At 35.6% G+C, this 17,948-nt stretch overlaps 1 protein-coding gene across 2 annotated transcripts in view; it reads left to right on the top strand.

Annotated features, from left to right (window-relative positions):
* Nucleotides 1-4,105: 4,105 nt before the first annotated feature.
* Nucleotides 4,106-17,948, top strand: part of LOC110330401 (UDP-glucuronosyltransferase 2A1) — a 30,924-nt gene continuing 17,081 nt past the window's right edge. The window contains exons 1-2 of one of the 2 annotated variants that reach the window (XM_021210434.1): nucleotides 4,106-4,135; nucleotides 7,233-8,005. In XM_021210434.1, the coding sequence (XP_021066093.1) occupies nucleotides 7,288-8,005 (718 nt within the window). In that variant the 5' untranslated portion in view covers nucleotides 4,106-4,135; nucleotides 7,233-7,287. Of the gene's footprint in view, nucleotides 4,136-7,232; nucleotides 8,006-11,569; nucleotides 11,595-17,948 lie in introns of those variants that run through there. The other variant, XM_021210433.1, reaches the window with a different exon arrangement.

Below are 17,948 nucleotides of genomic sequence, written 5' to 3'. Positions count from 1 at the left end.
TCTCTCTCTCTCTCTCTCTCTCTCTCTCTCTCTCTCTCTCTCTCTCTCTCGGTGCTGTCTTATTTTATTTCGTTACAGTTCCTTTTTTCTGTTTGGGTGTTGCTTTGTGTCCTTTGGGTGGTTTATTGTAGTATTTGGGTTTTGTTTGTTTGTTTTTCCCCCTGTTATGTAAATCTATATTTAATTTTCTTTTAAAAATTATTAATCATTTTATTTGTTTACATTTCAAATGTTATCCCCCTTCCTGGTCTCTCCTCCAGGAACCCTCCCTCCTTCCCCTCCTCTTTGTCTCTAAGAGGGTGCTCTACCACTCAGCAACCCACTCCAGTCTCACTCCTCTAGCAACCTCCTTCTCCGAGGCATCAAGCCTCCACAGGACCAAGTGCCTCCCCTCCCATTTATGCCATTTGAGGCCATCCTCTACTACATATGAAGCAGGAGCCATGGACTGGCCCATGTGTAATCTTTGGTTGATGGTTTAGTCCCATGGAGCTCTGGAGTGGGGGGTGTCTGGTTAGTTGATATTGTTATTCTTCCTATGGGGTTTGTAATCCCCTTCAGCTCCTTCAGTTCTTTCTCTAACTCTCCTCCATTGGGGTCCTTGGCTCAATACAATGGTTTGCTGTGAGTATCTGCATTTGTCTTAGACAGGTTCTGGCAGAGCCTCTCGGAGTACAACCATACTAGGCTCCTGTCTGCAAACACATGTTGGCATCAGCAATAGTATTGGGGTTTCATGTCTGTGGATGGGATGGATTGCATGGTGGGATGGTCTTTGGATGAAACTTCCTTGAGAAAGAACATAAAGCTTGGTGAGAAGGTAAAAGGAGAGGATCTGAAAAGACTTAATGTCCAGGACAGCTAGGGCTACACAGGGAAACCCTGTCTTGAAAAACAAAACAAAACAAAAAATTGTCTTAGAAAAGTATAATGAAAAATAAAAATAAAAGGTGTATATGGGAGGCTTTAGAGGGAAGAAATAGAAGGAGAAATTATGGAATTTTATTGAAATAGCAAAAAGGAAAAGAAATAATTTATTTTTTAAAAAATTAATCAAGATATTTTACATACATGAATAGATATATTTTATAAAAACAAGCCACATACACATAAGGACACACTTCTAACCATGAGGAACACTATTAAATAGAAATCATTAAAAATAAAAAGTTCATGTTAAAATTATGTAAGTACATAAAAGTTAGTTACATTTCATTAATAATATACATGATCTATTAATAATATATTCGTAAAATTAAGTTTAAATAGCAATAACCTCTACTCTAACTTCAAGTTCACAGTACCTTAACAGATTGTGTTACCTATCAAGTTAAATTACACAATTGAGCTTGTGTATATTTCCTGGCTGAAGCTATAATTATAGATTTTTGGAAGCTTTACAATGATCTTATTTTAATCAAATGCTCTTAGGGAAGGCAAATGCCTGTCTTTCAACTATTATTTAGTATTATTACACAAGACTGTATCAGAATTTTACATAGAGAATAAATGATTAGAAAATATTTGTGTCTCTCTTTAAATGCATTTGAAGCTGATGAGGTCTTCATTCTTTTTTATTATTTAAGGACCACTTGGATGGAGAGTCATCTCATGACAGCATCAATGTAGTAAGAAAAAGGAGATGACAGGTTCACTGGGTTAAGTAAGAACACTTCAGACAATCTCTGTGGAGCTGATCAGTGTAGCTTTAACACAAAGGAACCAACATGACTTTAAGCCATATGGATTATATCTAAGTGGTGAGCAGAAACGGCCAACCAAGCAGAGCACCCTCACCCCCGACAACTGACAGTGGGTGAAATGATTTCCTTTGCTTCAAAACTTTTAATGTTGGTATAATTTTTCATAACAACAGATAATAAAGAAGCCAATCATGTAAAAATGACATTTAAGTTCTCTATATGAAGTTATTAAACACTGATGAATAGCATATGAATTGAAAATCAATGTAGAGGAACCCATATTAGTTTTTAATACTTCAAATAGTATGATTTTATTTTTAGGGAATACATTTTTTAATTGGATATTGTCTTCTGAGAGGCTCTACCAGAGCCTGACAAATACAGAGGCAGATGTTTGGAAACAACCATTGGACTGAGCAAAGGGTCCCCAATGGAGGAGTTAGAGAAAGGACTGAAGGAGATAAAGAGGTTTGCAACCCCATAGGAAGAACAACAATATCAACCAACCAGACCACCCATCTTATTTTTAAAAGATTTATGTTTGTTTTTATTTTATGAATGAGTATTTTGCCTGCTTTTATATATGTGGAACATAACATGTGTGCCTGCTGCTTGTTGAAGTTAGAAAAGGGCATCTGGATTTCACTGAGCTTGAGCTGCAGTTACAGAAGGTTGTATTTTGCCAGGTGATGCAGGGTACCAGTCCCAGGCTGTCTACAAAAGCATCAAGTACTCTTAACTACTGAGCCATCTCTCCAGATCATCAAAGCATTTAAAATCAAAGTGTCAATTTTTTTTCCTGAATAGATAGGATGCATAGACACTAAATGAGCTTATTAAGTATAGCTCCCATAATATAGTAGAATAATTGCTAGAAATAATGTAAATCAAATAAATGCACATATATTTGGAAGAAACAAAGTGTTGACTTCAGTGTTATATTTGATAACAGGGAGTGTTAAAAATGAAGAATATGCTTTGACAGATCTTCCTTGCAAAAGATAGGGATTAAAATAATTGATTTTTGCTCATGAGGTGCACAGTGAGCGGGTTTTTATCTGATGGCTCATGAGAATGTTTTCTTTTTTTTTTCTTTTTTTTTTTTTTNTTATTTTCTTTATTTACATTTCAAATGCTATCCCGAAAGTTTCCCATACCCCTCCCCCCACCTCTGTCCCCCTACCCACCCACTCCCACTACTTGGCCCAGGCCTTGCCTTGTGCTAGGTCATATGGAGTTTGGAAGACCATGGAACCTCTATTCCCACTGATGGCCGATTAGGTCATCTTCTGCTACAAATGCAGCTAGAAACGCAACCCCAGGGGGTACTGGTTAGTTCCTGTTGTTGTTCCACCTACAGGGTTGCAGCCCCTTCAGGTACTTGGGTACTTTCTCTAGTTCCTCCATTGGGGACCCTGTGTTCCATCCAGTAGCTGGCTGTGATCATCCATTTCGGTGTTTACCAGGCTCTGGCATAGCCTCACAAGAGGCCACAATATCAGGGTCCCTTCAGCCGTATCTTGCCGGTATGAGCATTAGTATCTAGGTTTGGTGGCTGAGAATGTTTTCTTGAATTTACTCTTGTTGAAAAGTAGTGTGTAGTAGCAGTTCAACAGGGAAGAAACATTTCTGTAGAACATGCACTAATTCTAGCTTGAACTTATCCCATAACATGGCAACATCATGAAGCAGGTGTGTGCAATCCATGCGCAGCTGAACTTGAAGAAAGCATGTGCTTCTCTACTCTACCTTTCTGCCTCCAACATCATCTCGGAAGAACGTCTCTCAGAGAGAGAGTTGTTTGCCATTAAATCTGGATGAAATTTATTGCCAGATTTGCATAAAAACTAAAGCAGTGAATGATGACAGTCTTAGCTGCACGTGTTATTAAATATGTATCACATATTTAGAAAACCATATCTAAACCATGTTAAATATGTTATCTTTTCTACATCAAAATATGTGAATAATTAATAATCTTTTTAGAGATAGGAAAGATAGGAAAGACCACTCACTGTCATCATTATAAAGTTTGAGAAAATTAATCAGCTCATACAGTAGGGACTCTTCAAGTGAAAGAGTCTTATAACTATAAAAACTGTGATGTGATGTTACATGAATTTGAGAATATTAATATTCTATTATTTTTAATAATAATTCCAAGATTGCTAATCATTGTCATTTTTCAAATGGACTTATAGTAGACAGCATAGGTGGCATTCATTGTAAATAGTTATAAAGGAACCAATGGGAAGATAAACCTTCAACAAAAGGTATAATAGGTAGGTTGGTTGGGTGTAAGCAGATTTATTTAATCTTTTTACCTGCAAGATCATATTCCACATCCTATCACCTTGTTTAGCTAGGGTTTATTTAAATTGCACTTTTTCTTATTGGCAAATGAGTCGTGCTGACACTGCTGTGAAGACTGGGTAAGACATTGATAAAAATAATAATAATAAATAGATAATGACCTTTTAGAGAAATGAATTTTAAATATTTGTCTTGTGGGGAGGAGATTTGTAACCTGAAATTTTTGTTAGTATTTTTTTGAAATTATATTAAATCCTCTTATGATACTGCGTGATATATTTTGGACTTGTTCCACAGTTGTTGCTGTTGTTGTTGTTTTAAAGAATCAGCAATGACAAGGTTTTGGGCTGAAACTGAAGAGCATGTTTTTTAAACTGCTTCCTCTTGAAAATACTACATTCAGAAATAGCCTAACCTTTTTTGTTAGTTTGGTTTTTTTTTTTTGCTGTTTTTTTTTTTTTTTTTTTTTTGGTTGGTTTTTACTATTGAGTTTGTGCCTTTCAGATTGATTTATAGCTGTAAAGTAGATGTGTAAGAGGGAAGTTCATTTAATTTGGCTTATTTGAGGAATTACCTCAAATCCCTAGCTATTTGCAACAGAGCTTTAACTTGCTCCTTTGTTAGGGAAGCATAACTTGATTTGTAAGGCTCACACGAACTTTTGACAAAAAGCAGATGAGCCTCACAAAGGCCCACTGAGCAGTCCTCATGACGCACCTGCACAAATAGGGTACAGGGTCAGCACACTGTGGTGTTTTCTTTTGTCAAGTTATGTAGTAAATTTTAATTTTTTATGTGTTTCAAATATAAATGTAATATGCATCATGGAGAATAATTAAAATGAGAAATGAATACAATTTCTATGTAGAAATCTCAGGTGTAAAAGGGGTGACCTACTCCAGTAAATGCTATGCTTTATCCCTCAGTGAGCAAATTGGCAAAGTGCTTTCTTTATTGTCATTGCCTAGGATAAAATTTGAATATTGCATCTTCTTTTCAATTATATTAACTTTTCTTGCACATGCCAGATGGCATAAGCACAGTAACCATTGTTTTAGGTTTGCTATTTCACTGTAATAGGCCTTTTCTTTTTTCTTTTTATTTCACTTCATTTCATTTCATTTCATTTTACTTACTTTAGACAGTGTCAAGGCTGGCTTTGACCCAGGATAACCCCGCTCCAGTCTCCTAGTACTGGAGTTGTAGGCATATACCACTATACTCAGTTTTTCAAAATGTTCCATGAAAGATAAATTTAGGTTTACAATGAGCTTCAGGTCAGAACAAATAAAACACCATGCTCTCTTCCTGTTTGTGGCAATATTTATTTTAATTTTTTTACATTTGTATCAGTGCAATCCCTGGTTTAGTCTCCAGTTTAATTCACTAAACTAAAACTTACCCTTCAGAATTAGAGAAATATCTTAATATTTGCCATATTCCTGGAATGTGTATATGAACATCAAAGTGTATGTTTTGGCATTATATTGATCATTTTTTTTTGCACACCCTACTAATTTCACACACCAAGTATCCCAGAACACAAAATAAAGCTGAAAATCAAGAGCCCCTTGAGGCCATAGCTATCCTCAGCTCCTCAGTAATCCTTCCTTGAAAACAGTATCCTGGAAGCGATCCCTATCCTGAATGGGTGTAAAATGATGACATCCATCATTCTATCTCAAAGCAATAGGAGCTCTCACAGCTCCTGAGCAGTGGGGACTGTCCCCAAAGCTGTTGCTTCTACAGGGGATATGTTCTCCTAGCTGGGCTGCCTTGTCTGGACTCAGTGGGAGAGGAAGCACCTACCCTAGCAGAGACTTGAAGTGCCAGGGTGTGGCAATACTCATCACCCCCTCAAAAGAGAAGGGAAGAGGAAAGGGGGAAGGATTGTAGGAGGGGTGGCCAGGAGGGGGGCAGTGAGAGAGATATAAAGTGAATAAATAAAAAAGAATTAAATTAAATTAAAACGAAAAAAACAGGAGAAGGATTCTAAGAAAAACAGATTACATTGTCTGACACAATACTGGTTAATTAATAAATATAGCTTTTTTTTCGTATTCATTCATACTGTACATATGATTGTATAAGTATCAATTCTATATTATATAATTATACATTTTATGTAGCGACACATTTTATGTAATTTATTCTTAAATTTTATTTAGTATAAAATAAATGTGAAAATCATACTTTGCATTAATTTTCTAATAAAGCATTTTACCCAATAAGTAAAAAATAACTAGATGGTACTATATTTAACTAGGACTGACGTCTTGCTAAAAATTACATAAATAAAGAGAATCACAATCAATTATCCAGTCCAGTGGAATATTATAGCTATTTTAAAGATTAAGTAACTGTGGATGAGGCTGACATCAGCAGACAAAACATAAAAGTGAAATAAAATTTTCCATTTAGATCAAAACTGTTGAAAATTACAAAATAAAAGAATGAAATTAATATATGCCAAGCACTCTCCAGTGTCTTTTATATTAGCAACTGTTAGCAAGTATTAAAGGCCGACTTAATACCTAAGACACCCATCACTAGCCTGGGTAAGCTTGTTTTTCGGGGTAACTTAGATTGTTCTTGAATAAGCAAACATTTTCAAATAGAGCCTGTTCTCCAGAGCATCATTTATCACACATTACATATCTTTCAGTGCATATTTTATTTGCTTACTTATATTTCCTCAGTAACTAACAAAGTGATTTCTCAAATGAATTAATGAATATAACTGAATGCACCACATGTATTTGACTTTCATATTATACTTTTGTTATAAACTTATATGATTATGTCATTAAAACAAAAGCTTTATCACCAGTAATGCAATTATATGGATGTACTAAAATAAATAAATAAATAAATAAATAAATAGGACTTACTGTTCAGGTCTTCACATATCTGAGTATATTCTGGCACTTTCCCACTGACATTTTCTAGCCTTAAAGGTAGCACTGATGAGTACAAGGACTTAGATCAGCTTAAGGACAAAATATCAACATAGGGTATACAAAAAGGGGTCAAAAGATCAAATTCAGAAGGGTTAAAAAGTAGGAATCACATGAAATGCATGATAGCTTACTTTGAGCCTGATTCCATTAAACATGAATCTATTCCTGCTAATAACTTATGGAGGAGAAAGGATTACTAAAATATGAATTATTTAAGTAAAAAGGGAGTCATGTTTTTGTATTTCTTTTTTTCCAGGAAAGTAGAGAAATTTGTTTGTTCCATATTTTAAGAAGTCTACATCAAATCAGTCATGTTGAAGAACATTTTGCTCTGTTCTCTTCAGATAAGTCTTCTAGGAATGAGTCTTGGAGGGAACATTCTCATATGGCCCATGGAAGGCAGTCACTGGCTAAATGTTAAGATCATAATAGATGAACTCCTAAGAAAAGAGCATAATGTGACTGTCCTTGTTGCCTCCGGCGCCCTTTTCATCACACCATCATCCATCAGCCCGTCTCTGACATTCGAAATATATCCAGTGCCCTTTGGCAAGGAAAAAATTGAAAATGTGATCAAGGACTTTGTATTGACGTGGCTGGAAAACCGGCCATCTCCTTCAACTATCTGGACTTTCTATAAGGAAATGGCCAAAGTCATTGAAGAGTTCCACTTGGTGTCCAGAGGTATCTGTGATGGCGTTCTTAAGAATGAAAAGCTGATGGCCAAACTGCAGAAAGAAAAGTTCGAAGTACTGTTATCAGACCCAGTTTTTCCTTGTGGTGACATCGTGGCTTTAAAACTGGGAATTCCATTTATCTATTCCTTGCGGTTTTCCCCTGCCTCCACAGTGGAAAAGCATTGTGGAAAGGTCCCATTCCCTCCTTCCTATGTACCTGCAATTCTGTCAGAACTCACAGACCAGATGTCCTTCACTGACCGAGTAAGAAACTTCATTTCCTACCGAATGCAGGACTACATGTTTGAAACTCTTTGGAAGCAGTGGGATTCATATTATACTAAAGCTTTAGGTATGTAGCCATTTTTGTTTTATCATTTGAATATAAGCAAGGCTCCTAGTAAATCCTTCTTTAATTCTGTAAGTGTATCTATAATTTGAAGTCTGTGTAGCAGTATACTAGTTTTATCACATGCTAGAAGGAAAGAATATTTTTGAACAAGCACAGGTTGTAGAATTATTAGACTAATTTGCTAATTTTATGAGCTTAAGGTTTCAATCATATGAATAAAGGCTTTGACCAATAAATTGGATTGACAAGTAAAACTAAACCTTGTTTAGAACTAACACAAAAATAAAATTTCCCTAGAAATTTCAGTTTTGTGCCAATGTATCTGGGAGAAATTACATTTTTTCATTAGCCTTCTGTTATATAGGCCAACATCTATAAGTTTTTTTCTTAAGTACATATAGTCTCCAACTAGTGCTTAGTAAAGTCTAAGCTATTTGGACAGTACCTGCAACAGCTGTTTATTAACAACATGTATCTTGATAGCATCACTGCATCCACAGATAGTCTCAAAGTCAAGTAGTTTTTCTCTTTTTCTTTGATGTTTATGCTTTACTAGCCATGGGTTTCATCAAACACTGGTTTACCACTGGAATGATGTAAGGCCAGGGGCATTAAGAATAGATGTTGCACATTAAAAATTAATGGTTATAAAGTGAACTTTATCTTAATTATGCAGGCAAATACAGAAATAGGCTGAACTAGGTAGGCTTTCCTTGAATGATCAAAAGTAAGTGAACTTCTGAAAATCTTTAGATTTCATCAGAAATCTTATAGGCAAAAAGAAAATATCAGTTCTGATTGGGAACAATCATTGGAATGAAAATTGTGCCCAAGTTAGAAATCAGAACTAATATAACATGTTCTAATATAACACGTGAAGTACTACTAGTATGGGTCAATATGAGAGTTGGGAGATAAGAGAAAAATGTTAGTGATGCCAAAGTTGTTAATTCCATGTGTCTGAGTGCATGCATGTGTGCGTGCAAGTGTGTGGGTGTTGATATATGTGCCCATGTGTCAAAGTATGAGACCATTTATGTCAGAATCTAGAAGAAGACATTGGCTTTGCTGCTGTCATACTCTGCCTTATATCTTTGTCACTGAACACTTTCTCTGGACAATGAGCTCTGGAAACATTCTTGTTTGCAAAAGTTTAGGGGTTACTGACATATGTGGTCATATTGATAAATATTTTCAATGTGAGTGCTGGCTGGTATCTAAACTCAGGCTTTCATGTTTCTGTATCAAGCTGGATTGCCTAATGAACAGCCCCTCACAATGAGATATATATATATCTTTTGTACATTATACTAAGAATTTAAGCTTGGAAATGTTTAGAGGGATTTTTTTTTTTGACAAAATTTATGTTTTACCAAAATGTCTGGATAGGTGCATAGTCTAATTTAATAGTCTGCATTATTTTCTTCTTCCAAAATAATAAAACTGCATTATTTCCTTCTTCTAAAAAATGTATGAGAAGGGTATTTGTTGAGAAGATGGCTAAAACAGGAAGAAAAATTCATGTACAAAGATAGTATATAGTAACATTGTTAAAACAGTTTGTTTGTCTACAGTTGTGTAGCCACAGAAAAGTAATATTTTCCCTTTTCATCCATATTTTGATTATCTCATTTTGGGCAGGAATGTCTAAAGAAATAATAAAATTCATGACTATGTGGTTTTTACAAACTGAGAGATGCTACGCACCCAGTTTGCATTAGCTTTATCAGATACAGTTCGTTAAGGTTGACGACTCCTCCTGAAGACTGATAAAAGACTTAAGATTAAAAGAGTTTCAGTATTTCTGGTTTCAGGAAGTTACAAGTGACAAAGTTATCTGAGGTAAATTGTATAAAAGAAATAAAATTTGGTAGTGTGAACAATGTATTTCATGTTTGTGTATGTGATACTTTGTAGAAGATCTGGCAAGGACCAATGCGTAATGAGTTAAACTGAATATTTATTTCAGAGAGAAGGCAATGGGTGAGAGATTGGAATAGCATTCCTATAAAAATAGTATTTGTATTCTGACACTGTCCTCTTTTCTGTGTTTTGTGCTTTCCCATCACAATGCAGATTTCTTGCAATTTTTCTATTTTGTTATATAACAAATTTCTGGATTTGCCAAGAAACAAATTAGGTAAAAAGCATGCAATGAGTTTACATGGTATAAACATCTTTGAATGTACCTAAAATACTTTCAAAATGCGTGATAGTGATGCATTTTATAGGTGGTAGATGCTAAATATCAATATTTTATTCTGTTGTTCTGATACATTGTGTCAGATAAAACTCTTATCAATGAGGATCAGACAAATAAGGAATGAATACCGCATTTGATGTATGTCCTGTATATATGTCCTGTTTCTAAGTTCTAAATTTTATTATCTATTTTGGAACATCAAATTTAAGTTTGTGCTTTCATTTATCTCAATTATTAATGAACATCATTGTCTCCAAGTGGAGAAGTGACAGTGTTTGCCAGTTAGTTCTTATGTGGCCTAGCAAGGCTTAGTAGCTAATTAATAAAAGTATTGAATAACATCAAGTATCTTTTGAAAATGATAAAGTGAAGAGAGCAAGTCAATGGCTCATAAGAACTTCAGAAAGAGAACTAGAGACTTGTTGGTAAACATACCTTGAACCCTGAGTTCTTTCAAATATCTAATATAAAATACTTGTAAACAGATACCTATTTATCAGATTAAATATTCACAAATGACTTTTAGATGTGAGTAGAGATACTATAGTTCAATGAACATGAAAACTGGGGTGTCAATTTTAACTCTTTATTCTGTGCTAACTACAGGTGTCAACTTCTCCTTCTTTGTCAACCTTTGTTCCATGGTTCATAAACTGATGATTTATTTCAGCATGTATATGACAACTTAGTCCTTCTGCCTGTTAGAGAAAACAAGGATATGTCTGATGTCTATATTGGGAAGCTATGAAGACTCAAGGAAATGGGCCACATAGCACAACCAAAATGAGTGCTTAAAAAGGATGAAGAGAGGTTGGGAAAAAAAATAGAGAGTTCTTAGAGAAATGAAGCTCTGAAGTTGATCAAAGCTCAATTATGTCTTCATACCTGTAGTAAACAAGGAATCTTAATGTGTGCAACATCACATCTAATGCAAGAGAAGGATGTACTAGACGTAACTCTGGGTCATTTGGATTGTATCATCTTTACACTATAATTCTTATTAATAAAAGTATTTTAAAATCATAATTCTCAAAATTCCTATAGTAACTTTTATACCTGTGAGATCATTTGTCACTTAACCTTTCCCAGGATGAAATTTCAGAATACAATGACAATTGTTCTTTGCTTTTAAGTTAGTGCTAATTATAGAATCACACAATTCTAAACTTGAGGAAGGAGAGACTAATCTTTCTTAACAATTTGTTCATGAGAGAATAATGAGGTTTTATATAAATGTTCTTAAATGTGATCTTGATATACAGCATTGTGTTGCTAAATGAATTACTTCTGTTCTGACTCAGAATGTCTATATAAGTTTGTGATTTTTACCCAGACATAGTAATCTGTTGGTCTGAGGGACACGGACACTTGGTTTTAAAAGTACAGGTAAGAATTAAAAATACTAGCATACTGGCATAAGTAACTCATTTTAGTAAATAGTAATGAAAATAATGCAGGCAGTGGGATTGAATTTTTTTCAAATGGTCACATGCATTTATCATCTGCTTTTTGCCCCCTGCTCTAATTGAAGATTTTGTAATGGTTGCAAATGCACCCAGGTCTCAAGTTGTCACAGCTGAGAAAATAAATGTACCAAATTTCCCAGATATTTCTCTGTGGAAGAATGTGATGAAAACCACAGTAAGAATAATATGAATCCTTAATCTCTATTAATTGCTAGGATTTGGATCTTACCATGTCAAAATTACCTGTTTCCCCCATCGTGACTCTTTCATTAACCCTTATTGATCTGTATAGTAATTATAACTAGCAATAACTAACTTATCCAGTTCCTTAGCGATATAGCAAAGTCTTCATATGGATTTTTGTCTTTGTTGCATATCTTTGTAACTAATTTACTCCACTTCAGAGCACAAAAATCATTATTATAGATGAAAGTATTAAGGTTTCAAAAAATTAGACAGGTTAACATAAAGTCATATAGTAATTGCTTAAAATAGTATTCAAATTAAAGGGTCCTGTGCCCTCTTAGTTTTAGACTTTTGTTCTAATTTGTTTTTGATAACTTTATATGCTATTATTGGATCTGAATCATCTCCATCTCTCTCTTGTCCTTCAACTCCTTCTGACCCTGTCTCCTCCCAAAGTCATGATCTCTCTGTCATTATTATTATATGTATATGCACATTATTATTATATGTATATGTATTTAAGTATATATAAAGTTGATGAATTTATTTAGCTTTGCTTATATGTGCATGTGTCCAGAGCTCAATACTTGGGATTTGCAAACCAAGGCAGGAGATCCTCACTGAAGGGAACTAGTTCTCCCTCTTCTAGGAGCTATTGACCACATCTTCATCTGGCACAAGACCGTAAAGAATTCTCCCTGTCTACATTGTCATGTCAGTTCATGTTGTCATTATTCTGTTCTTTTTTAGGCACTATATTGCTGAGATTTCATGGGTGCATTTTTCCTGTTGTATCTAGGGGACAGTGTGTAGCAACAGGTGTCCTCAAACACTGTTCTGACAATCTCCCCCCCCCCCCCACCACCACCATGATTTTCACTGAGCCTTGGTGGTAGACTGCATTGCAGTTGTATCAGGTGAGGTTGGAGTATCTCAGCATAATAAATCCATGGCCAACATCAATCTAAATGGAAAAAAACAAATAAGAACCAAATTCACTAAAATCAGGATAGATACAGGCCTGTCCACTATCACTACTTCTTTTCAATGCTGTGCTTGAAGACCTAGCTTGAGCAATAAGACAGAGGAAGAAAATTAAAAGGATACAAATAGAAAAACAAGCCAAGTTCTCCCTATTTGCAGGTGTTATAATAAATAAAAGGTTCTAAAAATTCCATCAGAAAACGTAAAAAGAATAAGCAATTTCAGCATTAAATATCAACTTACGAAAATAAGTAGCCTTATATATTATAGTGTACAATATATACTGATAGCATGCATGCTGGAAAAGAATCATGGGAACACTACGTTTCATAGTAGGTTCAAAAATCCAACTTAACCTAGGAACTGAAAGAACTCATCAATGAAAACTCAGAATATCTAAAGAAAGCGATCAAGGAAGACATTGGAAGATGAAAAGACTCCTTGTGCTTGTGGATTAGCAGAATTAATACCGTGTAAAAGACTATGATATCAAGAGCAAATTGCTGATTCAATGCAATTCTAATCAAATTCCCATTAAATTCTAGTCAGAAATAGAAAGATACAAAACTAAAATTTATATGAAATCAGAGAAGACCTGAATAGCTAAAGTAATCCTAAGCAAAAAGAATCACACTGGAGCTATTACTTACTATACCAGACTCCAGAATTTATTTTTCTAATTTAAATTTATGATAGAAATCTATGTTATTTAACATAATTTCTGTCCATTATTTGAACATTTTTAGACATTGTTTCATTTTTTTAATTGTAATTCCATGTTTTGCCTAGTCCCGATTTGCTGCATGAAGTTTAATTGCTTGTGTTGTTACTATGTTATTCATTATTCCTTAAGGTATAGCTCTCTGTGGCTCTCTGATGTCTAAGGGTTGTTGTCTGGGATATTTTTCTGGCTCTAAGCGACTTCTGTGAACGGTTTCTAGCTGAAAAAAAGAAAAAGCATCTACACATTTCAAGTATGAGTTTGTAAACTTAAAGCAGGTAATTTTTATTTTTATAATATTTTCTAAAGCACTGCCATACTGTGTAATATTTTAAAAAGAAAATAATATATAATTCATGACAATGGAGCATATAAAATCCATTATACACTATTATGAGTTTTATGCTCTGACCACCACGAAAACAATCAGGAATATAAAGAAACATCTTTTATATATTTAAGATTATATACTATACATAATTACATAATACATATATAAATTACCAAAGAAATTTGAAATAAAAATAAGCTATTTGACTAAATGTTATATTCAGAGGTTTATTTGATCCAGATACTTAAGGAGACTAAATAATTAATGTAAAGTAAAGTATTAGAAATTAAATTTAGAAAATAAATAATTTTATCTTCTAAATGCCACTTTCATTATTAAATCAGACAGATTTGCTGTGCTCTTCTTTTGCCATTTATGGAAGTTTAAGTTCATAAGTTAATACCCGCAAGCCTCCACAAATTTAATGTACTTCTATGTTTCGAATATGCAATATTGTTAAATATTTTTGTAATATCTGAAATTAGGGGACAAATATGTCAGATGCCCAAAGCAACACTCATGAAGATAAACTCTTTGCCACCCATGTATGATGTTTTAAAAAAAAAATGTCTGCTTCCACTGTTAAACCAAAAGCAACATTTTTTCATCACAGACTAATACAATTATTTATTGTCTAGCAGGGATCCCCCGAGTCTTTGAAAATTCCGTTTTAAACTTCCAAGCACTTTAGCAGCAGTGTAGAAGATGTTTCTTTTTTTTTTTTTCAGGAAAGTCTTTATTATTATTATTATTATTATTATTATTATTATTATTATTATTTTCTTTATTTACATTTCAAATGCTATCCTGAAAGTTTCCTATAACCCTCTCCCCCACTTCTGCTCCCCTACCCACCCACTCCCATTACTTGGCCCAGGCCTTGACTTGTGCTGGGTCATATAAAGTTTGCAAGACCAAGGGGCCTCTATTCCCAGTGATGGCCAATTAGGTTCTCTTCTGCTACATATGCAGCTAGAGACACAAACTCAGGGGGTACTGGTTAGTTCATATTGTTGTTCCACCTACAGGGTTGCAGCCCCCTTCAGGTCCTTGGGTACTTTCTCTAGCTCCTCCATTGGGGACCCTGTGTTCCATCCAATAGCTGGCTGTGAGCATCCACTTCTGTGTTTGCCAGGCACTGGCATAGCCTCACAAGAGTCCACAATATCAGGGTCCCTTCAGCAGAATCTTGCTGGCATGAGCATTAGTATCTAGGTTTGGTGGCTGATGATGGGATGGACTCCCGAATGGGGTAGTCTCTGGATAGTCCATCCTTTCATCTTAGCTCTAAATTTTGACTCTGTACCTATATCCTTTCATGAGTATTTTGTTCCTTATTCTAAGGAGGAATGAAGTATCCACCCAATGGTCATCCTTCTTGGTTTTCTTCTGTTTTGCATAATGTATCTTGGGTATTCTAAGTTTCTGGGCTAAAGAATTCTCAACTGAAGAATATCGAATGGTTGAGAAACACCTGAAAAAATGTTCAACATCCTTAGTCATCAGGGAAATGCAAATCAAAACAACCCTGAGATTCCATCTCACACCAGTCAGAATGGCTAAGATTAAAAATTCAGGTGACAGCAGATGCTGGCGAGGTTGTGGAGAAATAGGAACACTCCTCCATTGCTGGTGGGATTGCAAGCTTGTACAACCACTCTGGAAATCAGTCTGGCGGTTCCTCAGAAAATTGGACATAGTACTACCGGAGGACCCAGCAATATCTCTTCTGGGCATATACCCAGAAGATCTTCCAACTGGTAATAAGGACACATGCTCCACTATGTTCATAGCAGCCTTATTTATAATAGCCAGAAGCTGGAAAGAACCCAGATGTCCCTCAATAGAGGAATGGATACAGAAACTCTGGTACATTTACACAATGGAGTACTACTCAGCTATTAAAAACAATGAATTTATGAAATTTTTGGGCAAATGGATGTATCTGGAGGATATCATCCTTAGTGAAGTAACCCAATCACAAAAGAAGTCACTAGATATGCACTCACTGATAAGCGGATATTAGCCCAGAAACTTAGAAGATGTTTCTTATGGCCAGCAATTCGAGGTGCTCGGTCTTCTTTGTTTCGAAGCTAAACTGGCTGCAAAAGCACAGCAGCTGTCTCCAAGTTGGAGGTGTCTCCTCAGATACTATAAAATGACAATTCTGCCACCAACAAAGAAGTACTCTAGCTGCATATGTAACAGAGGATGACCATGTCAGGCGTCAATGGGAGGAGAGGTCCTTGGTCCTATAAAGGATTGATAGATACCCCAGTGTAGGGGAGAGGGTAGGGAGGTGGGAGTGGGTGGGTGGGTAGAGACACACCCTCACAGAAGCAGGGGGAGGGAAGATGTGGTAGGATATTTCCTGGATGCAGGGAAACCAGGAAAGGGCATAACATGTGAAATGTAAATAAAGAAAATATCTAATAAAAAATGATAATTCTGGCATTTTCCCCAAGTTTCCCTTTCTCTCTGTTCCTGATCCCTTGGCTAGAGAAGGACCCGGAATTGCTTCTAGAGTAACTTATTCTGAATATTCATTCTTTAACTTTGCTGTTTTAATCCTTTTTATCATTCTATTTGTTCTCACGGCTTAGCTTATGGCGTGTTGATGATTCTCTCATTCCTTCCTTTTGTAATTGCCTTTGCCCACTTTAGAGATGTTCAGAACTGCAGGTGGTACATCTAAAAACCTGTTCACCCGTGTCTAAAGCTAGATCACTAACTTAATCACCAGACTTTTTAATCTCCTAACTCTGGACAAATCTATAAAACTATTAAGAATATTATGCCACTGCTCTGAGGGAAGCAGGCTTAGTGGTAGCTCTGCAGAGAAGGGCAAATTTACAAACCAATCCAATCTTAGTTAGGCTGCCTTTCATTTACACCAAAGAAAAGTGAGACCCGAGGTGACCCAGACATTTTTCCAGCATCTCAAAACCTTCAAAGGATATAGTGGTTTTGGTTGGGGCTTACTGTACTCCTGGGTTCCTTTTGCTTCGTCTCCAAACAGATCATGTAAAACAGACCCTATTTCAACAGCCTTCAAGGAACTGTGTTCTGCGTTGTTTTAAAAGATGACATAAGGAGGAAAATTAGAACTGACTATAACAAGGAAGCAGGAAGAAAGATGAATCAATCACTCAGAATAAAAAGGCCATCCTCTTTATAATGTTTATCAATGTACTCCACAATCCAGTCAATCTAAAACTTATAAAAGTAGTGACTGGAGGAAATCTACAATGTGTGGATGTTATTTTCCGTTTTCTTACTAAATGTGAATGATAATGCCAGTTCAGCAGTGGGCCAAATGAATTTGAAAATATAATCCCAGTTGAACAACTTTGCATATTAGTTTTATGATATGCAACAAAACTCTACTGTAGTTCTCAATGAAATGCAAGAGATAACATTTGACACAAAATGTTGGAGGAGGGTCTAATAAGACAATTGCTACAGCAATGCCTTATAATGTGGACACATGTAATTTTCCAAAATGGATCTGGTGTCACAGAAGACACAAACACACTGTGATGGTTTATATATTCCTGGACCAGGGAGTGGTACCATTTGGAGGTGTGACCTGATTGGAGTAGGTGTGTCACTGTGGGTGTGGTCTTAACACTCTCACCCTAGGTGCCTGGAAGTCAATCTTCCACTAGCAACCTTTGCATGAAGATGTAGAACTCTCAGTTCTGCCTGTACCATGCCTGCCTGGATATTGCCATGCTCCCACCTTGATGTTAATGGACTGAACCTCTGACCCTGTAAGCCAGCCCCAATTTATAAGACTTGCCTTGGTTATGGTGTCTGTTCACAGCAGTAAAACCTTGAATAAGACAGAAGTTGATACCAGGGACTGAGGTATTGCTGTGATAGGCCTGACCATGCTTTTATATGAAAGAATATGGATTTTGGGACTTTGAACTTGGAACACAGTGGAATGCTTTAAATGGGGTTTAATGGGTTATCCTAATAGGAATATGGAAGATTTTGTTGCTGGGGGTAATTTGAACTGTGTTGACCTGGCCCAAGAGATTTCAAAG

This window comes from Mus pahari, chromosome 13 (assembly GCF_900095145.1).
Source record: "Mus pahari chromosome 13, PAHARI_EIJ_v1.1, whole genome shotgun sequence".
Lineage (NCBI taxonomy): Eukaryota > Metazoa > Chordata > Mammalia > Rodentia > Muridae > Mus > Mus pahari.
This window is presented reverse-complemented; position numbering and strand designations above follow the sequence as displayed.